Source organism: Typopeltis vanoorti, chromosome 15 (genome assembly GCF_054136105.1).
Source record: "Typopeltis vanoorti isolate ZY-2024b chromosome 15, IOZ_Tvanoo_1.0, whole genome shotgun sequence".
Lineage (NCBI taxonomy): Eukaryota > Metazoa > Arthropoda > Arachnida > Uropygi > Thelyphonidae > Typopeltis > Typopeltis vanoorti.
The window spans coordinates 363,764-389,187 of NC_143563.1; the positions used below are offsets into that span (position 1 = coordinate 363,764).

General features: G+C 36.7%; 1 protein-coding gene across 2 annotated transcripts in view; it reads left to right on the forward strand.

Annotated features, from left to right (window-relative positions):
* LOC150098289 (PIH1 domain-containing protein 1-like) overlaps positions 1-25,424 on the forward strand; it is a 212,335-nt gene that overhangs the window by 13,612 nt on the left and 173,299 nt on the right. For both annotated transcript variants that reach the window (XM_090405512.1, XM_090405514.1), the window contains exon 3: positions 19,624-19,741. In XM_090405512.1, the coding sequence (XP_090261638.1) occupies positions 19,624-19,741 (118 nt within the window). The remainder of the gene's footprint in view (positions 1-19,623; positions 19,742-25,424) is intronic.

A 25,424-nucleotide genomic window follows, 5' to 3' on the forward strand; every position in this document is an offset into this window, starting at 1 on the left:
GTTGGAGCTTCACTTGCTCCAGTATCTCTTGTTTATTTTAGATATTTCTTGATGAAAATGTACCTTCAAGGATTAGACTTGGAACTTTATTATTATTATTGAAGATATATGTTTTCATAGAAAACAAGTTAGGTTGTAAGCAGAATGAAATTTCAGTGAAATTTTGCATCAGAAGAATTTATAGCTGGCAGGCATTCATCAAGATTTACAGTTTTGTTTCTTGAAGTTTTAAAGAACTTTATGTTTTGTGCTATACAGTGCCACTTCTTCTTTATTTAAACATTTCATCAGATGTACTGTATCTTATAATGTTCCTACTTTGTAAGCCCATAAACATTCAATTTTGATTGAATGTTTATGGGCTTTATAGTAAAATAGTGTTATTATTTTAATTTTGTTGATCCCTTGAAAGTTTTGTATATTTCATTAAATCTTTTTCTTTTCAGTTTTATTTTCATAAAACTGAAAAGAAAATTGTTTCTGGAATAACACGAGATTCCCTGATGACTTCTCCCACATTCCCACCACTGGACTCAGATTTGAACCAGAACCAATAATTCCTTCAAATAATGACTTTCCTATGCCTAGCTGGCTCATTCAAGTAGAACTGTGATTGCTTTGAAGATTTTAACTTGGCAATCAATAAATGTCATTAAAAGAGGCAGTAGTAAATATCCATAATTATTTTATTATTATTACGTGGTACCTCCAGAGAGAGTCCAAAGACTCATTGAGGGAAGACACCTACTCTACATCTATCTGTCTCCACCATTCAATCCACCACCAACTACAACTGCAACTACACCAATGACATCTACCGCCTACCACCATCACTAGTATTTCCACAGACAGTCACAAACATCCATGCCCACAGTGGGATTCGAACCTGCAGCCTTTTGATTGGAGAGTGGATATCCTAACCGCTTGGCCAACCAGGCTGGCAAAAAGTTAGAGGATTGATTTATTATTATTATTATTATGTGGCACCTCCAAGGAGTCCCAAGACTCATCAAGGGAGGGCACCTACTCTATGTGAAATAACATTCGTTACAGGGGTCCGCGACATCAAAAAAGTTCGGAAACACTGATCTACACACCATAGGTGGCCAACAGCATGCCCGCAGGCCGCATGTGGCCTGTAACATGATTTTGTGCAACCCATGGCAGGATAAAAACTATATTAAATTATATGTATTATTTTAGTTTTGACCGCAGATTTTCTGATTAATATACTAATTATATTCATTATTTCTGATGATGGAAACAATTTATATTCTCAACGCAAAATCAAAATTGCTTTAAAAAGATTACTTAATTTATAAAATCTACTGCTTCTCTGTGGGAGCAGTAGATTTCTATGTGCTCCAGAGTAACGCATCATTGAAAGTCACTTGCTCTGCTCTGGTAACCAGAGCAGAGCAAGTGACTTTCAATGATGAGTTACAGTGATCAATTTCAGAGACTCAGTTTCACACATAACACTGTTATTGTTGTAGTTTGTCCCCCCTGGTGAGTTACTTCAGCCTTTGTGTACTATGAGTAAGAAACGTAAGATCTGTGAAGAAAACAGGTCATTTCAGGAGAAATGGGAAAATGAATTTCTGTTTATACACAATAACGACAACAAACCACAGTGCCTTGTGTGTTTGCAAGTATTGTCTGTGCACAAGGAATATAACCTCATACAGCACCATGCTACTAAATACCAAGAATACGTTGGACAAGTACGTACTAAAATTGTACATTATTTGAAGAGAAAGGTTAGTGCTCAGAAATCTATTTTTACTAAATCAACATCACTACAAAAAAGCTCACTCTTGGCATCATTTGTTGTAAGCGCAGAGATAGCAAAAGCAAAAAAATCATTATCTAATGGTGAATTTGTAAAACACTGTTCTGTGAAAATGGCACATGCATTTGGGGAAAATAATTGCCAGTGAGTTTGAAAGCGCCCCACTATCAAAATAAACTGTAACAAAAAAGAGTTGAGGAAATAGGTTCTCACATATTAAATAAATTAAAAAGTGTTATTACAGATTCAGCTTACTTCTCATTGGCTCTGGATGAATCAACTGACATAACAGATACAGCTCAACTTCTAATTTTCATTCGAACTGTTTCCAAAGACTTTGTTATTAATGAAGAGCTACTAGCATTAGAGTCATTCCATAACACAGCCAAAGGTCAAGACATTTATGATGCAATTATGAAGATTGTAAATGTACTGGTGACATCAAAAATCTCATAACTATTGTGACAGATGCCACCAAATCAATGTGTGGTACTCAAAACAGGCTTAGTTGGCTTACTAAGGAAGGCTTGAATCAGTTGCCCTGTATTGCACTGCATTACACATCACGAGGAACAGGCCAGAACAGGCCAAGCTAGGCCTAAATCCTTGATATGCATGATGATGATCATTGACAATCGACTTTGATGAACTTGTTGCCGCACATGAACGGTGACAGTGTTCTCATTAAGTTGTGTTACATGTAAAAAAAAAACAGAAATATGTAATTAAATTTAATTTAACAACTTATATTTAAATCAAGTATTTTATATAAATATATATAAAGATAAGTATTTTATATTGTTCTCCCTGTAGTAAAATTATTTAACAAATATAGTAATTCAATACATATAACTATTGCCTTGAAAAAATGCAGAGTTTATTTTAATTTAAGTTCTGTCTAAAAGTGTGCGGCCTGTGACACTACCAGTCATCATATATTGGCCCTCATATAGAAATGAAGTTGGCCATGCCTGATCTACACCATCGCCATCTACTGCCCACCACCACCACTAGTATTTTCACAGACAATCACAAACATCATTGCTCATGGCAGGATTTGAACCCACAGCCTTTTTGCTGGAGAGCAGATACACTAACCACTTGGCATACCAGTGTGGCAAATTTTTTTTATACTAATTATTTATAGAATTATTATTTATTATTTTTATACTATTTTATATGGCAATTATTTAATTTTAATTTAATTTTATTTTATTATTTTAAACTGCAATTATTTTATACTAAGTTATCTAAGTTGATCCTCTCTCTCACACAAGCTCACGTCAATCACTCACCCTCTCATAGACGTTCTGTTTGTCTCATCCCTTTTCTGGAGATATTTTCATGACTAATCCTGATGAACCAACTACCATTACTCTTCCATTTTTCCTCTAAACATGTAAAATACGATGACAACTACCAAAGAAATTTAACATGCTTGATGCTTTCCAGAAGAGGACAGCTGACTTCTCATATAGACTCACTCTCATAGATTCTCTTTCTTTTTTATGCATTTTTTTAGTACTTTTCATGGATTCTACCCCATCATTTCCCCCAATTTCTTCTAAGCACATAAAAACATGAGCAGCTACTGTTCAATAACATCTTACGAGTGGTTGACTAGCAAGCACTTATGTAAAAACAATCAGTCAGGTAAAATCATGACTGATTGCTAGTCAATATTCATACATAGTTCAGCTTTGTATTCAGAAATTTCTTCACAGGAAAATTCTTGTGAGAAAATTCTTCGCAGTGATTACTTTTCATGAACTGATTCTTATATCATTTTAAGATATTGAAATAATTTACATATATCAAAATATAAATGTTAAATTTTGTATTGAATATGATTATTCAGTTGAGTCAAAAAAAAGTGATTAAAAGAAATTTTTTCATATAAATATGAATCTCAGTGTATAGTATAACTTATGTAAGTAATATATTTTTGTCTAATTTACTCATCTGTCAAGGTTTTCAGAAAATTCCATATTGTTGGATCAAAAACAATTGATTCACTAACTGCATGATGCAAACCTTAACGCAAGTTGCTTGTTTTTGATAACTCTCTCAAGTAGTGTCACAACAATTCCATGATGAATGGGGAAACTGAGGGGGATAGCAAACTAACTGATGATAAGGTTGGCTGATCTGGGTATCTTCCACATTGTTCAGAACAGGCTGAAATTCTGCAGAATGGTCGCATCTTCAAAACAACATGGCATGCTATTTTCACTGCAAATTCTGTATCTGTTTTGTATTGTTGGAAGCCATTTGCTTGAATGGTACAAAATATTCTTCTTATTATTATCAAGGATCTTTGCAGCTGATCTTCATCTAAAGAGGATGGACAGATTCATGTTGGAGATTTAATGGAATATTATCAGTACTGAGAAAGGATTAAAACTAATTTTAATGCTTCCCATATTTTGCCTCAGTCACAGAGACATCTTCAGGGATTACAAATAACTTTTTGTAACAACACACACAAATACAATACAATGATAAGTAAAACAAGTGAGTGAAACTAAAGTCCTATCTGGGTTTTGCACCCTCTATGGGCCCATGCAGGTGGCCTAGGATGTAAAGACGGATCTCTGATAATTAATGTTTCCCATTTGGGAAGTTTTATGCAACCGTATTTGTTTAAATTAAGTTGATTCCTGAGTGCAGATGCAGATTCAAAAAACAGTCTTTCTTTTTTGAATTTACTATGGTGTAGCATGGTGGTGGTTTTTTTCCAGGAGATCCTGTGGGTTGTATCCAAAACATGGTCTGGAAGACCACATTGACCATAATCATGAATGCAGTGACTTGTGTTCTTCTAACTGAATGGTTGCTGATCTGCCTGTCTGTCCGAAGTAAGCCAGCTTACAGGAACAAGGTACTCTATATACTCCAGGCACAGAGAGGAGGGAGCCGATCTTTGGTGGAACGGATAAGGGTAGTAAGTTTACAGTGGGGCTTAAACGCTGTATGGAGGTTGTACTTTTTTAACGATCTGGCTATTTTTTCTGATGTGCCACAGATGTAAGGAATGGTGATGGCATTTCTGAAGTCCTGAAGAGATGGTTGGGAAATGGGGAAGAAACTCTCCTGGAAAAAAAATCACCATGCTACAGCATAGTGAATTCAAAAAAGAAAGACTGTTTTTTGAATCTGCACTCGAGAATCAACCTAATTTAAACATATATGGTTGCATAAAACTTCCCAAAATTTGGGAAACATTAACAGAGGCCACCTGCAAACACCCATAGAGGGTGCACCACCTAGATAGGACTTTAGTTTCACTCACTTGTTTTACTTATCTTTGTAATCCCTGAAGATGTCTCTGTGACTGAGATGAAATATTGGAAGCATTAAAAATAGTTTTAATCCTTTCTCAGTGCTGGTAATATTCCATTAAATCTCCAACATGAATTCTTCACAGCACTTAAGCCTCAACACTTTTTGATATCTGTCCACAAGGGTGGACAGATATCAAAAAGTGGTGTATAGGAGCAGAATCAAGGCAAAAACTGGTGACTAGTGGTGTGGTGCAAGGTTCAATGCTGGAACCTTTACTGTTTAATTTATACATAAATAATATAGAAAATAACCTGAAAGGAAACATTCAGTTATTTGCTGATGATGCGAAATTAGGTAGAGTAATAGTTATTAGGTGATGTAGAGAACTTGCAGGACAATTTAAATAGGCAGTCAGTACAGACAAAAGTTAATGGGTATCAGTTTAATGTCGAGAAATGTAAAATTATGCATTTTGGGATAAATAGATTACAAGCCATGTTTCACATTGATGGCACTGTACTCCAAGCAATGGATGAAGCTAGAGATTTATAGAAGGGTCATTACTGGTTTCAATCTTTAGTGGAGGAAGATCAAGGAAGATATTAAGGGTGAATTAATCCACAATTCATATATTTTTCTCATATATGAGTAGTAAAAAACATGAATTACCTTATTAGTAAAATACTCTGGATCAGTGATAATTGTAAACATTTTTGCTTGGTTACAAAGTAAATTATATTTAACAAGAAATTATATTTTTTAATTCTTTATCGAAGTTTTGGATGTGAACTATTGTCATGGCAAGGCTATTTGTATATAGAAGGTGATAGCTTCACATTAGTTGCCTTAGAATCCCATAATGCAGTGCACATTTCCTCACACATATACACACATGCATGTTTGGAAGGAAGTGTTCTTTGCATTATGGGATACCAAGGAACTTGTATATGAGAAATATATGACTTCTACACTAATTCAACCTTGTTATCTCATGTGAGTGTGGCTCCCACTGATGAGATCTCAGTAAAAGTTGAAACCTGTTTCAGTAGTGACCCTTCCTATTATGCATATCTTTACATAAATCCAAAAGAGTGAGTGCTTTGCATTATGGAATACGAATACAACTTATGTGAAGTCATTAGCCTCTATATAAAAGTACTGAAAAAATTGGTCAAAAAGAGAATTCAAGAATGAATGGATAAAAATATGATACTGTATGAGGAGCAACATGGCTTTGTGAAGGGTCAGTGATGCTTTAATAATTTGCTATCTTTTTTTACGATAGAGAAACTGCAAAGTCGGATGAAGGAAATGGTTACATAATGAATCTGTTGGATTTTGCAAATGCATTTGACAGAATAACACATGGAACTATGTTATGCAAATTAGAACAAATGAGGATGGATATGACACTGGTTAAGTGGATAAGAAGGTTGCTGCTGGACAGATATCAAAAAGTGGTATATGGAGAGAAAGAATCAAGACGAAAACAGGTGACTAGTGATGTGCCGCAAGGTTCAATGCTGGGACCACTGCTGTTTAATTTGCACATAAATGATATAGGAAATAACCTGAATGGAAACATTCAGTTGTTTGCTGATGATGCAAAATTAGGTAGGGTAATAGTTAATTAAGGTGATATGGATAGCCTGTGGGACGATTTAAATAGGCTGTCAGTATAGGCAAAAGTTAATAGGTATCAGTTTAACGTCGAGAAATGTAAAGTTATGCATTTTGAGATAAATAGCTTATCCCAAATTATGCCATCTGTACTTGAAGTACAGATGGCATGGTACTCCAAGAAATAGGTGAAGCTAGAGATTTAGGGGTGGTGGTTAGACAGAGAGTTAAAGTTTAGAGATATATTGCTAAGGTAGCCCATAAGATTATATGGCTATTAATAAGGAGGTAAGGAAATTGTCATTCCTCTTTATAAGGCCTTGATATGCTCACATCTGGAGTACTGTGCCCAACTCTGGTCCCCTGGGTTTCTTGGGAATTAGGAAGCAATGGAGAGGATTCAGAGGTGAGTGGTCTGTGGAATATTCTCTATGATGATAGATTGAGGGTGTGTGGATTGCAGAAGTTGGATGAGAGGAGAAAAAGAGGGATATGATAGAAACGTTTAAGTTGCTTAAAGGATTGTTATAGGATAGATGCAGTGGAAATATTTGAGCACTTGGCCAGAGGGACCAGAACAAGGGACCATCCCTGGAAGTTGAATAAAGATGTGGTTAGTAGGGGTGTCAGGATTAGATTTTTTTGCTTGGAGAGTTGTAAATGAGTGGAATGGGTTGCCAGAGTCAGTTGTGAGTGCTTTGTCTGTTATTGGGTTCAAGGAGCGGTATGATAAATTGTGTTGATAGTTTGGGTCTTCCACGATGAGTCTTCGGACTCCATGGATGTGCTCCTATAATAATAATAAGATTTATCCACTTCTTTTGATTGCTGATATCCTTCTATTCTATACAAATTCTCTTTCCATTTCTCTATATATTCCTTGAACTTTTTATTTGCGTTGTAAATATCTAGCTCTCTTCTAATGTCTTCATTTCTTATATAGTCTAGTTTTGTGCATCCTTTAATTGTTTTTATAAATCATTTCTGCTGCTTATATTTTACTTATATTTAACTATTAGAACTAATGTTGGTTTTTGCACAAAATAAAATTCCATTGCCGCACACATCATCATGTTAAATATTAAATCATTCTGCTGAGTAGTTACCAGTTACAGCCTTTTGAAATGTGAAATTTAATTATAATCATCCTTCTTTTCTTTGTCATAAATAAAAGGCCATTTTTACTTGTGCTTCTTCTTTGGAAACAACTGCTCTGACAAAAACTGTCAGGTTAGGCAGATCAAATCTCTCCATTTCTTTCTGTCCTCCCAAATTCATGAACACTATGCCAATTCAGGCTTCTCTTTTTTAGATATTCTCTTATCTAGTCTTTCCACCTTTTCAGTTGTCTTTCTCTTGGTCTCTTCCCCTCAGATTTTATTTCTGTATTCTTCTTTAGTACTCCAGATATCGCAAAAATTCAAAACTTTTTGCGATATCTGGAGGGTAATCTTCATATAATATGGTCTCCCGAAAATCCATAAAGAAGGCTATCCAGTATGACCAATTGTGAATTGCATTGATTCTCCTACTTACCAAATTGCAAAAGTCTTGCCTCGTTCTTTAAGTGCTCTCACTGGACATTCAAGATCCTACATAAAAAATTCAACAGATTTCCTGGAAAAAATCAAGGATTTAAAAATTAAAAAGAGTCTGAGTTGTTAGTCAGTTTTGGCATTGTATCTCTGTTTACCAATATCCCATTAGCCGACACAGTCAATTTATTATATGAAGATTACCCTCCAGATATCGCAAAAATTTTCGAATTTGTTATCCATTCAGGTTATTTTAGTTGGACAAATAAGTTCTACAAACAAGTTGAAGGTACTGCCATGGGTAGTCCTTTGTCTCCACCTTTGGCTAACTATTTTTTGAAACAATTCGAAGAGACTATGTTTTCATCCATTCACCCTCAACCATCTCTTTGGTATCATTATGTCGATGATGTTTTTGTCATTTAGTCACATACTGAAGTTGAGCTTTCCACCTTTCTACAACAGATAAATAGCTTTCATCCTCGTATCCAATTCACCATGGAAAAGGAAAATTCTGGTACTTTATCATTTTTGGACATCCTGCTTACTCGAACTTCTTCTGGTACCTTATCTACAAGCGTCTTTCAAAAGCCCACATTTACTGGCAGATATTCATAAAATGTCTGCTCACCATACATCTCAAAAATTTGGCATTCTTAAATCTCTAATTAATAGGGCACATAAAGTTTGCTCTTCTCCAGAAATCTTACAACAAGAACTTTCCATCATTAAAAAGTTAATGGTATCTAATAATTACCACCCTAATCAAATCCAACAGATAATTGAATCTTATGTTCCATTACCTAAGGTTTCTTCAACAGTTTGCAGAATTCCAGTCCCCTACATTCCAGGAATCAGTACCTATAGGTAGAATTTTAAAAAGGTACCAATTGATTCCCACTTACATTCCTATCAACAAAATTTCTTCCTTATTGCCTTCTACAAAAGATAAACTGTCATCTCTGTCTTTGGCTGGCGTTTACAAAATTCCTTGTGAATGCGATGTTTCTTAATTTGGACAAACTGGCCGTTCTGTGGAAAAAAGAATTAAAGAACATCAATATTATATTGATTACAACAAACCTCAGAAGTCTGGTCTAGCACAGCACAGTATTACCACTACCCATAATATCCAGTGGGATAAAGCTATTCTACTTCATAGATGCAGGTTCAAATATGAACGCCTCTTTAAAGAAAGTTGTGAAGCTTTTTTACACTGCCCGAATTTAAATCGGAATGATTTCCTCTCTCTCTCTCTCTCTCTCTCGAAGATCTGGGAGACTTTTATTTTATGTAAGCATTAAAAAAACTAATTATCTTAAATATTATTTATTAATTTCTTTCATTTCCTAGCTCGCGACAACATCGTATTTTAATAGGTGATCCACCGAATATTCGTTACTTGTATTCTATTCCTATCTGTTTGTAACACTGAAGATGTACTATTATTTTTAGTATGAAATATCTACCTTATTTATTAATTAAAGTTATTACTGTGGACTTTATGTGTTGTTTTTAATAATTTTATTCTGGCTTTCCTTGTTTGTGCCAACACTGTTCTTACAACTTTCATTTCCATTGCTTGTATTTTATTCATGTTTCGTTATATCAGTCTCCATGTCTCTGCTTCATAAGTCAAAATGGGGAAACAAGTAACTTTTCTTAATCAAGAGCTTACACATTTGAGACCTCACTGTCCCAAAGTAGGCTACTTATGCTGTTAAAAAAGTTTGACCTAGTGAAATCTTCTTCATTATCTCCTGCTCTAATCTTCCATCACTAGAAAGTATACTTCCAAGATATTTGAAGTTTGCACTACTCATCAAATCCTTCCATTGAGTTTAACCCCATTAATGATTATATTTCTACTACTATTTAAAACCGTGATTTCACTCTTCCCACTATTAATAAACAATCCATAATTCTGTCACACTGTTCCATTTTTCCCATTTCTTCTGTAGTTCTTCTGAATATGCCTAAATTAATACATCAAATACAGCTGTGTTTCTTTTCTTGTCATTAACCATATCTGAGACACTATTCATTGCCATATTGAATAGCAATGGAGATAGCACACTTCCCTGTTGCAGTCCATTCTTTATCTATGCCTATCTTTTCCAGAGTTTCCCAAGCTTTTTCCAAATCAAGAAATGATATGGAAAATCCTTGAGGGCACATCATCAAATTCCTGAATGGCATGTGCCCTCAAGGGGTGTACAGGATATTATAATAGTACTACATGAAAAACTTACATTATTATTAACTTCCTATCAACAATTTTCCTCCAAATCAATCTATTATCTCTCAAGACTCCAACATATCAGATCTTATATTTCTGTCTTCTAAGGCAGAAATATAAGATCTGATATGTAACAATCCAGCTATATCTTGGTTTTCCTCTGAGTCTTTTATCTGCCAACCTGACAGAGAACGCTTGTTTTGCTAATCTATCCTCTCCCATTCTGTATGAGTGACCATACCACCTGAGATTAGCTCTGCTAATAATGTCAAATTCTTTTCTAATATCCTCATTTTTATATGATATTGCCATTAATGCCATCTATTCACTCCCCTACAGTATCAGCTGTACTAATTCTGTTGGCTATTTCCATATTTAATTTACCATCTTCACTAAAAATCGTACCTAAGTAGCTGAAATGTTTTACTTGTTCTATAGGTTCTCCATTCAGTGAGGGAATTTTGCTGACTTGTACTGGATTTATTTTAAAAGTATAACATCATCTGAATAAAGTAAAGAGCTGAGATTAACATCTCCAATTTTGATATCAGGTTTAATACCACTTTCCTTCATAATGTGATCCATATAGATAACGAATAGCAGAGGGAAATAATGTACATCCTTGTCTGACACCAGATTAAATATCAGACCATCTTCCTGTACTTCATTCAATTCTAACTGCTGACTTGCACTTCAAATAAAGACTAAGTATTGCTTGATATAATGCCTCATTGACACCGTATAACTGTAGCGTTTTGAATAGCTTTCCTCTTGGCATCTTGTCATATGCCTTTTGCAGGTCTGCAAAACTTAAATATAGATCTTTGTTATTTTCCCACGATTTCTCAACTATTTCTCATAAAGTGAAAATCTGTCCTGAATCCAGCTTGTTCTTCCCCAAGCTTCCCTTTCACAATCCTTCTCAACCGTTTCTCAAGTATACTTGAGAAATGGTTATGAAGGGTTGTGAAACCCTTCTCAACCTGGTAAGAATAAATCTTATTCTTACCAGGTAAGAATAAATCTTATTCTCCTGGTAAGAATAAATCTTATCAGGAGCACTCAGTAGTGAAATACCTCTATAATTCTCACGTTCCGTTTTTATATAAAGTGTTGTCCCAAAATTCACGCAAGATTTAAATTATTATTATTATTATTATTATTACGGGAAACTCCAGGGAGTCATTAGACTCATCGAGGGAGGCCCCGAATCATATTCATCACAACTATTTGACATTCATACAGTATCTATCATACCTCGCCTTAAACTCATTCACTGTCACAGCATCCACCACAGACTCAGGGAGCGCATTCCACTCATTCACTACTCTAAAAGTAAAGAACCCAGCTCTAACACCTTTACTAACCACACTTTTGCCCAGTTTCCATGGATGTCCCCTAGTCCTCCCACAACCAGCCCTGTTCTCAAAAATATCTTCTGAATTAATTTTATAGAAACCCTTCAGTAATTTGAATGTCTCAATCATATCTCCCCTTCTCTGCCTATCAACCAATTTTTGCAACCGACAAATCCTCAGCCTGTTCTCATACGGTTCATTCCACAGACCTGCTATCATCTTGGTCACTCGCCTCTGGATCCTCTCCACTTCCTCCCCATCAAGAAGAAACCTAGGTGACCAAATCTGAGCACAGTAGTCTAGATGGGGTCTTATCAAGGCTCGATACAGAGGAACAATAACCTGCTTGTCAACATATTCTTCAGCAACCAAGTGAATTGATGAGCTGTTTTGGTCACTTTTGCAATGTGTCCCCTAAATTTCAATTCCTTATCTACCAACACTCCTAAGTCTCGTGCCTCATCAATTTCCTGGAGTACAGTTCCACCAGTGTAGTAAACTGCTAATCTTTTCACCCCAAAATGCATAACCTTACATTTTGCCACATTAAACTGACATCCATTCTCCTTAGCCCAGATCTCCAATCTATCCAAATCATCCTGCAAAATTTTGACGTCATCTGCATTCACTATTGCCCTACCCAACTTCGCATCATCCGCAAACAAAAGAACTGTTCCTCTCAGATCATTTCCTATATCATTTATGAACAAATTAAACAGCAGTGGTCCAAGAACAGATCCTTGTGGCACACCACTAGTCACAGGCCGTCTTGTGGACTCTACTCCCGAGTAAACCACTCTCTGATATCTCTCCGTCAACCACCCTCCTATCCATCTCACCAACCCTATGTCCATTCCCATATGCTGCAATTTACTGATTAGAATTCCATGTGGAATCCTGTCAAAGGCCTTAGCAAGGTCCAGTAGAATCACCGTAAACCCATTACCCTTATCCAGTTCAGCCGTCACTGTGTTATAATACGTGAGCAAGTTACTGAGGCATGACCTACCCTTCACAAAACCATGCTGTCCCCGATACAGTATCCCATTTTCTTCTATCCAATCTTGTATTTTCCTCTTGACTATTTTCTCTAAGACCTTGACAATGATTCCTGATATGCTAATCAGTCGGTAATTTACAACAGCAGTCTTGGAACCATCTTTATGCAGTGGAACTATTTTCCCCTCTTTCCACCCGCTCGGGACTAACCCAGACCCGAGACTCAAATTAAACAAAATGGTCAAGGGTACTGACAATTCTTTAGCTGCTTCTCGTACAACACGAGCTGGTATACCATCCTATCCCACAGATGTATTGACATTGAGGTTATGCAATAGACTACTCACCTCCACTTCATTAACCACAATTCCCTTATAATCTACTGGTTTATTCGTTTCTGCAATGTCACCACCTGGATGATATACTTTTGCAAACTGCTCACTCAGTAACTCAACTATTTCAACTGATTCAGTTACCTCCCTACCATCGGCATTCTTTAAAATCAATCTGCCATGTACATTTTTCCTTTTACTTGCTACATATCTAAAAAACTGTTTAGGATTCTCTTTAGCCTGCATGGCCAATGTTCTTTCGTAATCCTTTTTTGCTTTTCTTACCACACTCGTCACCCTTCTGGCCTGCGCTTTATACCGTTCCTGCCGGTCACCATTCTCCTTAAATTCCCTCCATAGTTGTTTCTTTTTTTGCAACTCAAGCTTAATGGTGTTATTCATCCATTTAACCCCTACTTGATTTATTATTCGGACTCTAGGTATACATGATTCTAGTAGTAAGACTTATACGTTGGTTAGACATAACTGGTAATTAATTTACGGAATTGACAACGTATATAAAGTAAATAAATTAAAGATAACTTTAATGAATCACTTCTATATTTCGGCAATGTCACATTGCAATCTTCGGGAACATAAAGATATGGTATGTGCACTAAGGAACTAACAAAGCAAATGAGGAAGAAAATAAGAACTAATTTTGTTCCTAAAGTCCTAATGGTGCCCTCTTGCGGGCTAATTTGGTAGTCTTGGCAGTTGGGCTGAAGTTCTCAAAATGAAAGTCTCCCAAATTTGGGGCAGTTTCATGTTTTGTTGAGGTTAGGAACGTTTTTTAGAGCTGCTGAAGATTCTTTGAATAGTCTTTCGTATTTAAACTTGCTGCGATGGATTATTTTTGTCTTCTTACCACGAATTTTATAGTGGGTATCTAAGGCATGGTCTGCCAGTCCAGAGCGGCTGTACTGGTGAAACTGGATGTAGTCTTGGTGTTCTGAAATCCTGATATTTGTTGTTCTGCCTGTTTGGCCAAAGTAGGACAATTTGCAGCTGCAAGGGACCTGGTATACACCAGGTAGGTCTAGGGGAAGTGGTTGGTCTTTGGTAGAGCGGATAAGGGATGCCAACTTTTTATATGGTCTGTAACAGGAAGTAAGGTCATATTTTTTGAGGATATTAGTTATTTTTTCAGAGGTGCCCTGGATGTAGGGGATAGTGGTAGACTTGGAGTAGTCTTTATTGTGGAGGGGGGTTGTGGTTTATAGGTTTTAGTATTTTTTGGATTTTTTTGGGGTTGTAGCCATTGGCTAAGAAAGTGTTGAGGATGTGGTTTAGTTCCATAGTCAGGGCCTTGTCATCTGAGCAGATTAATTTTGCCCTGTTATATAGTGTTTTTATCACCCCATATTGTTGTGAGGGGGGGGGGATTGCTGGTGAATGTATCTGCCAGTGTGGGTGGGTTTTCTGTAAACAGGGAAAACCAAAGATCCATCAAGCTGGCGGGTGATTAAAGTGTCTAGGAAGGGGAGGGTGTTGTTTTCCTCTTTTTCTAAGGTGAACTGGACTCTGGGATGTTGATTGTTTAAGTGTGTTAGGAAGGAGTGGAGTGTATCTGAGCCATGTGGCCAAATAGCAAACACATCATCCACATAACGAAGCCAAATAGTGGATTTTTGTGGGGCGGAGTTTAAGGCTTTCTCTTCAAATGTCTCCATAAAGAATTGGCCAAGGGTGGGGAAAGTGGTGAACCCATGGCTGTCCCCTCTATCTGTTTGTAGAACTTTCCTTGCCAAACGAAATAGCCTGAGTTCATTGTGAACTGAAATAGGGCTGAGATATCGGGAGGAAACTTGGCTTGGATGAGCTCAAAGGTTTCTTTGAGTGGGACATTAGTGAATAGGGAGGAGACGTCAAAACTGACCATTATGTCAGTGTGTTGGAGTGTGAGGTTTTCTATACTGGCTTTAAAGTGGGCCGAGTTTTTTATGTGTGATGGTGTGTTGCCAGTGTAGTGTGTGAGCGTTTTGGCTAAATGTTTGGCTAATTTATATGTGGGGGAATCAATGCCATCCACTATGGGACGTAATGGCACATTTTGTTTATGTATTTTTGGGAGTCCATATAATCGGGGGGGTCTAGAGTTATAAGGTTTAAGTTTGTTGGTGACTTCCACAGGCCAAGAAGTGACTTTCTTAAGGAGTCTGTGGATAGTTCTAATCTGAGAGTTGGTCGGATTATATTCAATGGGGAGGTAAGTAGTACGGTCTCGTATTAAAGAATTTAGCTTACCTTTGTAGTCTTTTTGGTTAAGTACCACAGTGGCGCTTCCCTTATCAGCTTTGGTGATTACTATTTTTTTGTTGTTTTTTAATTCTTGTAGGGCTGTATATTCGTTTTTGGATAAGTTGGATTTTGGAGGTTTGGCTTTAGTGTATACAGTACCTAGGTATACAGTCAGCCATTGCTTCATGCAAGCACTTCTTAACTACCTCCCATGCACTATCAACTTCTAATCCTTGCAGTTGTACATGCCATGGCACTGAACCAATCAAACTCCTAAGCTTGTCATACTTTCCAGCCCGATAATTCCACATGTACCCTCTCTTAATTGAAAATTCTGCACCTTTAGCCACCTCCCAAGTTAAGACCCTATGATCACTCTCACCAATTGGTGGCAATGTGGTCATATTTGTTACAGCCAAATCCTCAGATGTAATTACTAGGTCAAGCACTCTCTGACCCCTAGTATTTTCCATTACATGCTGTCGCAGATAGTTATCCCTTAATAACCACATAAAATCCAGTTCCTTCCTCCCGTGTGTCCTCTCCTCACTCCAATCAATGCGACCATAGTTGAAATCTCCCATAATAATCACCCTCCTTCCACCCATTTCTTCTATTTGTTTGTGCATACTGTCACCACCATCTTTTCCATCACCTGGTCTATAGCAGCACCCAATTGTATATTTAGTTCTGCTAGCCACAATCTCACACCAAATGGCCTCAAATGTGCTCTTTTCTCTATCCTGCAATTCAACTTCTATTCTCCTTGGCTGTAGCTCATCAGCTATCATCAACAATACTCCTCCCCCCATTTTATTCTCTCTGTCATTCCTGAACACACTATACCCATCACATTCAATCCCACTAGTTATATCATCTACAGTCAGCCATGTTTCACTAATACCTATAACCTGTGGTCTGGAAGTGCCAACCATGGCCAAAAACTCTTCCTTCTTGTTCCTAATACTCCTAGTATTAGTGTACATGAATTTAAGACCCCCATTAGCCCCAACCCTACCTTGATGCCTTATATTAACTATCCCACTCAGATTTGTTGTCCTTATTTGCTCTGGCATATTATATTCATTCTTACATTCAACTGCCTCCATAAGGACTGTATCTCTACTCCCCCCCCTAACAAATCTAGTTTCCCTGAATTTGCACATCCACTACATTGAGCAACACTTTCTCAAGTCTTCTTACACCATAACCATTCAAATGCAAGCCATCCATCTTATATAGATCCTTTCGCCCATCAAACTCACTCCACACATCCACAAATTCCACACCATTCGTCATACATAACCCACGCATAAAGTCATTTGCAATTATAGCCCTCCTTTTAAACATTTCACTGTCATACCGTGGCAAAAGACTAATCATTCTAACTCTCTCACTCTTTTCTTTTGCTACCTCAAACAATTCATTCAGGTCTTCTATCATTTCCATTTTATCTCCTTTCAAATCATTCGTACCTGCCACAACAATCATTTCTTTTACCCTTTCCTTTTGCTCTCTAATAGACGCAGTTACGTCCTTTATGGTCGCACCAGGTTGGTACGATTTTGTCAAATCCTCTACTAACACACCTCGTACTAACGAGTCTCCATACAGCACTCTATCCTTCATTTTGTTCATGTTCACATTCATACGTCTATTTTTGCTGTCATACCTTTTATTATTGGTTGGTTCATTCAGTCTACTTTTGTTCATGCACTCTAGCTGTTGTTTTGCTCTTTCTATCGCACTATTCAACAACGCGATCTCACTCAATGCATCTAACTCATTTTTTTTGTTCTCTGAGAAACCATTTATACTATCATTCACACTTTCTACATTCACACTCTCACAATTTTCATGTACAACCTTGCCGTTTCTTGTCATATCCCTATTTCCTTCATTCTGAAGGTTGACAAAAATATCACACTCACGATCCGAAATACACTTCAATTCCGCATTCTCCCTACATTTTCTACACACATTCAATCCTTTATTATCATCTAACCACACTCCGACCACACTCTGCAAAGCGAATATTTCACAGCTAGTACACTGACTCATTTCTTTTATGCTACCGTTCTTTGATAACGATGGCGAACCTTCATTACTGGCCGCCATTTTCCTTCGCACAGGTGCCATATCTGTAACGTGTTTTGTCAAATTATACGTTATAACACACCAAAAATAGACGCACTAAAATACGCAAGGCAAACAAAAGAAAACTAAACAATATTAAGTTATTTGTATCGATAACTGAAAATGTTACTTATCTTATCTGAAGCTTGCACGAACACTACACATTACGAATTCATCTAGCGGCGACTTCCCGACATAGATTATGTTATAAAACACTTTAGTACACTAACCACGCTAATAAAGCTCCAATAATATACCAAAATTAAACACTTAAGTCCCTTTTAGTGCCATTTGTGTGGTAAAGTGTTGCCAACGAGAAAAAAAAGACAGCTGACAGTTCAGGGTTATTAAAAATGGAGCACTACACAAAAAAACAACGCATTTTCATTGTTGATCAATATTTTAAAAATAATGAAGGTTTGGCAGCTACAGTTCGCAATTTTGATACAAAATATGGTTGGAATAGTGATTTAACTTCATCAACTGTGAAAAGATTAATTAAAAAATTCAAGGAAACTGGATCAATTAGTGATCTTATACACTTTGGCCATCCTTCAACAAGTCGTTCAACAGAAAACATCGAAGCAGTTCGTGAGAGTGTTGCTGAGAGTCCAGGAACATCTATTCGGCACTGTGGTCTTGAATTGGGCATTTCGAGAAGCTCTCTACAGCATATTCTCACGAAAGATTTGCATCTTTATGCTTACAAAGTTCAATTGACTCAAGAACTGAAGCCTACTGACCACACACAGCGAAGAGAGTTCGTTGAATGGATTATGGAACAACAACAAGTGGATGCTTATTTTTCGAACAAATCATCTTCAGCGATGAGGCTCATTTTCATCTTGATGGCTTTGTTAATCGACAAAATTGTCGCATTTGGGGTTCAGAAAATCCACGAGTGATTGTTGAGAAACAAATGCATCGACAACGTGTCACTGTTTGGTGCGGATTTTGGGCTGGCGGCATCATCGGTCCATTCTTCTTAGAAAATGCGGCTGGTAAGGCATAACAGTTAATGGTGCTCGCTATTGCGACATGATAATCCAATTTTTTGTGCCTAAATTGCATGATATGGATGTGGATGATATGTGATTTCCACAAGATGGTGCCACATGCCACATCAATTACTGCATGAGAGTCATTTCCTGGTCATGTAATTTCCCGTTTTGGTGATCAGAATTGGCTGCCCAGATCATGTGACTTAATGCAGTTGGACTTTTTTCTGTGGGGTTTTTTGAAGTCTAAGGTTTATGCCAACAAGCTCACGACCACCCACGCCTTGAAGGAGGAAATTGAGCACTGTATCAGCGAAATTCAGCCACATTTATGCAAAACAGTTATGGAAAATTTCAAGTATGTATGTGCCAGCAAAGCCATGGAGGTCATTTACCCGATATGCTCTTCCATGCATAACCCTATACTATATACTTTATGAATGAATAAGATATTACAATTTTTAATTAAAAACCTGTGTTTTCTATCAAAATTACTTTTTGCGTGAATTTTGGGACACCCTGTATGAGTACTATGAGAGCTCTACTCCAATCATCTGGAATTCTCCCCGCTGTCCAGGCCTTCTGAACTATGCAGTGCAGCCACTACAAGACTTTTTATACCTTCACACATGAGCATTTCTGGTTGAATATCTTCTACTCCCACTGCCTTTCCACATTTCATGCTTTTGATAGCTTTTTCTACTTCAAGTATGGATGTGTATTTAAATATATTAAACTCAAGCCATCAGTTTAAAATGATGACTTGAATTTAATATACTTGATTTTGATATCAGGTTTAATGCGATTTAAACCTGATTATGTATAACATTGCAGATAGCTTGCACTCTTGTAATACCTGATATGATAATATACCATCTTCCTATACACCTTTCAGTTCTAATTGTTGTTTATCTGAATTTTACTTATAATTTGAATAGAATGTCCTGCTTACACTCTATAAATCTAATAATTTCCGAGAATATATCCTTTTATAAGACTAATCTTAGCCTTAAGTAAATATTAGTATATCTTCTAAAAATATTTATATTGTTAATAATATCATTATTAATAATAATGAAATAATTTAGCTACCAGAACCAGAAGCTATCACAGAAGCAGAACTTCTTGAGATAATTCAATCAGAAGAACCTTCATCATATCGTGTTCCTATGAGCCTTGGTGAACCTCACAGAGAAACTGATAAAAGTAAGTATGTATTAGCTTCGAATACAGTAATTAACAGCTTATGAGATGAGTAATTCATTGATAACCATATAAAAAATTAAGACATGTTTTGCTGCAAGTTTCTTGTAATAGTTTCATTGTTGTAACAGAAATCTATGGAAATACAAAAGCAGTATGTTTTTGCTAATGTGATTTCATGCGAATGAACAGGCACTGGAAATTAATTAAACAAAGCTTTAAGGATCCTAATATTTCATTGCTGTCAAAAGATAACTTTGGAGATACAATATAAGAATGATATAACATGCTTTGGCCTATTGTAAAGGCTTTCTTAAGTCGTTTTGGACATTATGTAAGATGGGACAAGTATAAACCTGATAGCCTTAGTATCCAAGAGGACTTTAGAAGTGTAAAGGGATGGACCCAGATTGAGACAGCAAGAGATGAGTATAAAAGACGGGTGTTCTTTGCTTTACAATTCTGTAGACGGTGCCTCAGTAGAGTCACACTTGGTACTTCCCCCAACATCAGTGGGTACGTGACGGGACTAGATTGATTCCAGGGTTTGAGTTTATTGATTTAATAAGGACTAGAATAAATACCCTTGTTAGATCTTGAATGAGGACTCTTTCAAGAAAAGAATCATTCATTCAATATTTAACTAAAACACAATGCTAAGTAAGAAAATACTTGTACTGTTGGCAAAGTAAGCATATGAGAGAACATGTCACATTTTCTTTAGAAAATGAAAATTAGAAAAATTTGCATGTCTAAACATAAAATATATTGTTTAAAGCTTTAATGTAAAATTGTGCTCTATACAAGAACGTGTATCTAAGTGCTAACAAAAGTCCAAAGGTTACTTGCTGACCTCCACCGATGACGTAAACCCCGAGGCAGAGGCATTCGTGGAAAGCGAACGGAATTCGTGTTCCACGAAAAGAGTGCTCATTGAGGAGCAGAAATGTGACGCCACTTTGTGAGAGTGAATAGTGAGGCGCCGTGAATAAGATTCGAAGGCGGAAAGGGGGTGCTGTGAAGGAGGATAAAAGCGAGTTCAAGTGTTTTTGAAGCTCTCTCTCTCTTGTTGTTGCCTGTTCCTGTTTTCTTGTGTGCACCAGTGATGCTGAGGATCGGAAGGATGCTTGATAACGACGAGCTGCAACCTTTCCCTGTTGCTGTCTGACGTGAGTCGGGCAAGGCTATACACTAGATGACGGTAGTTTTCCAATTTGGGCCATCGGTAAAGGTTTTACCGATGTCAGATAGCAAAGGATTCCCCTTGATGGCGGTCGAGCTAATGACAGCAAACCATGAGAAGAGTGTGTGTGTCCAGCAAAGAAAAATGCCCCATTTGTGAATAGCACATGATTTTCACGTGGTGGCAACCTACCGTTGCAGAATGATATCCCCACACAAAGGACGGACGAAAGAATCATGATATCGTCAAGGTGATAAAGTACTAAAACCTTTTCTTTTACCTATGTAATAATAAGTTTAGATGAAAGAAGGAACAAGAGCTTTAACTAGAAGGAAAGAGAACTTTATAGTGACCATGTGCAATGATTTATTGACTGTATTGGACTGGTTATCTGAGAACTTATGATTGTGCAGTTCCTTAATGTGAAGGAGTAAAATGACAGAATATTTAGTTTAGAATTTGATTTATGTTTTGAGCTATGTGTGGATTTAATTTACCCATGGAATGTGAATAGCATACTTGTCAGTTTGAACATTTCTTACTTGCTTAACTAGTGATTTAGTAATGATAAAAATGTGATTAGCCTTTGACGTTAACTTATTTGTAATCTCTTTGACCACTTAATAAAAATATTTTTCTATGTAAGCCTGAGTTTTATCTGAGCATGAGACTGATTTCACCACTCATAAGACCACGGACCTATGCATAAGGGGAATATAAAGGAAGTTAAGAGCAATTTAGGCCATGACTGTATGCTAAGATTACTTTAAGTTACTTAATTCTTTTAATAAGGTTAGGTAATATTTGACCTCCGGGAAGGTTTCTTTGGACAAGAATTTTCTGTCCTAAAGCTCTGACTGGCGCAGCTGAAACAAACAAATATCGTAAGAGCTTGAAAAGGGAAATGGGTCCCAGAGAGATAGTTCAGAGATTTATTCTTAGTTTGCACAGGAAAGAGAATAGTAGCGCAAATTTATAGAAAACCAACGATGTAACACCCTGCTCACTAGGACCCGCACCGCCCGATGGGGCAGTGAAGACGTTAGCTGTAGGGGTGGCTGCTGTTACAGTGAGACTTTGTCTCATATTTCCCAATGCTGTTTCTGGACACGTGGTGTCTGTGTGGAGAGACATGATGCTATGGTCTCCACATTGGCTAACCATTTTAAGAACAAAGGTTGGGAGACAAGCAGTGATAGTACAGTGGTAAAAAACACTCAGCAGGCATACAATCAGGAATACATATCCATAAAAAAAAAAAGCCATCAAAGGCTTGAAATGTGGAAAGGCAGCAGTAGTAGATGATATTCGACCAGAAATGCTGAAGTATGGTGGTATTGAAGTCTTACTGTGGCTGCACTGCATAGTTCAGAAGGCCTGAACAGAGGGACGAATTCCCGATGATTGGAGTAGCGCTCTCATAGTACCCATATATAAAATGGGAAATAAAACTGAATGTGAGAATTAGAGGTATTTCCCTACTGAGTGTTCCTGGTAAGATTTATGCACGTATACTTGAGAAATGGTTGAGAAAAATTGTAGAAGAAAAGCTTGGTGAAGAACAAGCTGGATTCACTCCAAATAGAGGCTGTCAGGATCAAATCTTCACTTTAAGACAAATAGTTGAGAAATCATGGGAATATAACAAAGATCTGTACTTAAGTTTTGTCGATCTGGAAAAGGCATATAACAAGGTGCCAAGAGAAAAGCTATTCCATACGCTACAGTTATATGGTGTCAATGGGACATTATATCAAGCAATTGTAAGTCAGCAGTTAGAATTGAAGGAAGTAAAGGAAGATGGTTTAATGTTAAATCTGATGTGCGAGAAGGATGTACATTATCTCCTCTGTTATTCATTATCTATATGGATCACATTATGAAGGAAAGTGGTATTAAACATGATATCAATATTGGAGATGTTAATGTCAGCTCTATGCTTTATGCAGACGATGTTATACTTCTAAATAAATCCGCTACACGTCTGCAAGATTCTCTGACTAAATTGAATAACTATTGTAATAGATATGGTATGAAGGTCAGCAATAAAAAGACAAAGACAATGAAAATAGGCAGCATCGTTGAAAATGTCAAATTCGTTGTGAACGGAGAACCTGTGGAACAAGTAAAACATTTCAGCTACATAGGCACAATTTTTAGTGAAGATGGTAAATTAAATATAGAAATAGACAACAGAATCAACAAAGCTGGTATGGTAGGTAGTCAATTGAATAAAGTCATATGGAATAAGAGAGAAATTAGTCTGAACACTAAATTAGTTGTATACAAGACAGTGTTCAAACGAATTTTAACTTATGGATCTGAGAGCTGGGTCAGAAGTAAAACATTTGATCAAAGACTAGAGACCGCGGATATGAGAGTTCTGAGAAAGATTAAAGGTGTGAACAGATGGCATCAATGGCATTATCATATTAAAAACAAGGATATTAGGAAAGAACTTGATATTGTCAGCATCCAGGAATGCATGAGCAGAGCTAATCTCAGGTGGTATGGTCCCTTAAACAGAATGGGAGGAAAGATTAGCAAAACAAGTGTTCTCTGCCAGATTGGCAGGAAAATGACCCAGAGGAAGACCAAGATGTAGATGGATTGATACAGTACAAAGTGCATTAGACGATAGAAATATAAGATCTGATAATGTTGGAGTCTTGAGAAGTACCAGACTGATTTGGAGGAAAATTGTAGATAGGAAGTTAGTAATTATGTAACTTTTTCATGTAATACTATCATATCCTGTGCACCTCTTGAGGGTACATGGCAGGAATTTGATGATGATGATGAGGTTGGGAGACTACAGTTGAACTACACTATAGAACAACTTCTGGTGTTAAAAAGCCAGATATAGTAATGTAGAGAGATGGTGGTGTTTGGGTGATTGATGTTCAGATAATGGGTACTGGGTGCTCACTTACCTATTGCCATAAGAGCAAGGTTGAATACTACGAGCGAAATGCTGACCTTGCCAGGCAAATAGAAGAGTTTAGGGCCACTCCTTGTTTTACCAGCGCCACCATGTCTATGAATGCCGTGTGAAGTGCCTCTAGCTATAGAGACTTGTCTTTACTTGGTTTATCCAAGAGTGATGTTAAAGTTATTTCTTTGAGGGCCCTCCAGGGGTGCACTGGTGGCCTGGCATTACCATCAGTGCATGACAAATAGGATGCCAAGAACTGGCATCAGGTGATACCCTTGTAATTTTTCTTTTCATGTAAAGGCGTTAGCTTTCTTAAGTCCTTTTGGACGTTATGTAAGAGTAGTACTATTCTAAAACCTGAATTACTATTAGTACTACCCTTTATGGGTGTTGATAGATAGCCTGTATTGTGAAATTAGGGAGTGTCACACAACCATGTTTATTGAGAGTAGGTTTGTTTTAACAGCTGATTCTAAAAAAATCATCTTCAACAGCACTTTCAGCCTTTATGCAACAAATTAAAAATAAGAATACACTGTGTACTTTATAAGACTAACATAACCTTGATGTTCAGAGATCTTTTTCTCTGCTGAATGGCCAGTTTGATGTTCAGATATGATAAGCTGCAGTTATGGAACTCGATAAACTTCTGGTAATGATAAGAATCCATTGGCTTTAAGAGAGCTGGAAGTAATTTGTTGATTGTGTTAAAGATGGCAGTTAATTGAACTTTTTGAGGGTTCTGTCATTCACATAAGACATGTGTAATTTTTGTATCTCAAAGCAATTTGATTTGGATTTATGGATGCATCTGTTTTTTTTTTTTTTTTTTTTTTTTTTTTTTTTTTTTTTTTATATCCATTTAAATTCATGGCTTTAAGTATTCAGACTTGATGTTAGGGAAGTGTATCAGAAGAATACCCACTATGAGCATTTGCCAGTAGTCTTAATTAAACCATATTTTAGGTATAACTTTATAACAAGTATTGATATACATAGCAATGTGAAAATGCATGTTTTTGGTAAACAGTGATGAACTAGACTTTTATGCTGGATGCATATATTTGGGGAAAGCTAATACTCTTCCTGATTCTTTTTAAAGCATGAATTTGATCCTAACACACCTATGGAGAATGACCATCATTCAATGATGGTCATTCTCCATACCCAAAGTTTGGGAATTTGTCATGTAAAAAATTTTATTTTTTTTTAAACCATATATCCATAAATTCACCCTCACAGGTACAATGCTTCAACACTGTGTCTATTCTACAGGTACTTCCAAGGCCACTTCTTCAGTGAATTGGCAGTCGTCATTCCTCCACTTTCTGTTGTACCTGTTTTTACAAGAGCTGCAGCTGCACATCACTCATTTACTGTGCAACTGTAAATTAAACATACATCAAACCTACTTCTACTCTTCATCTTTTGTTCCATCCATCTCTTGAATAGCCTCCCTTGTGAAGTATTCCCAAACAACAAATTTGGGACAACCTGAAACTCTTCAAAAAAAAAAAAAAAAAAAAAAAAAAAAAAAAAAAAAAAAAAAAAATCAGTCAAGTTCTATC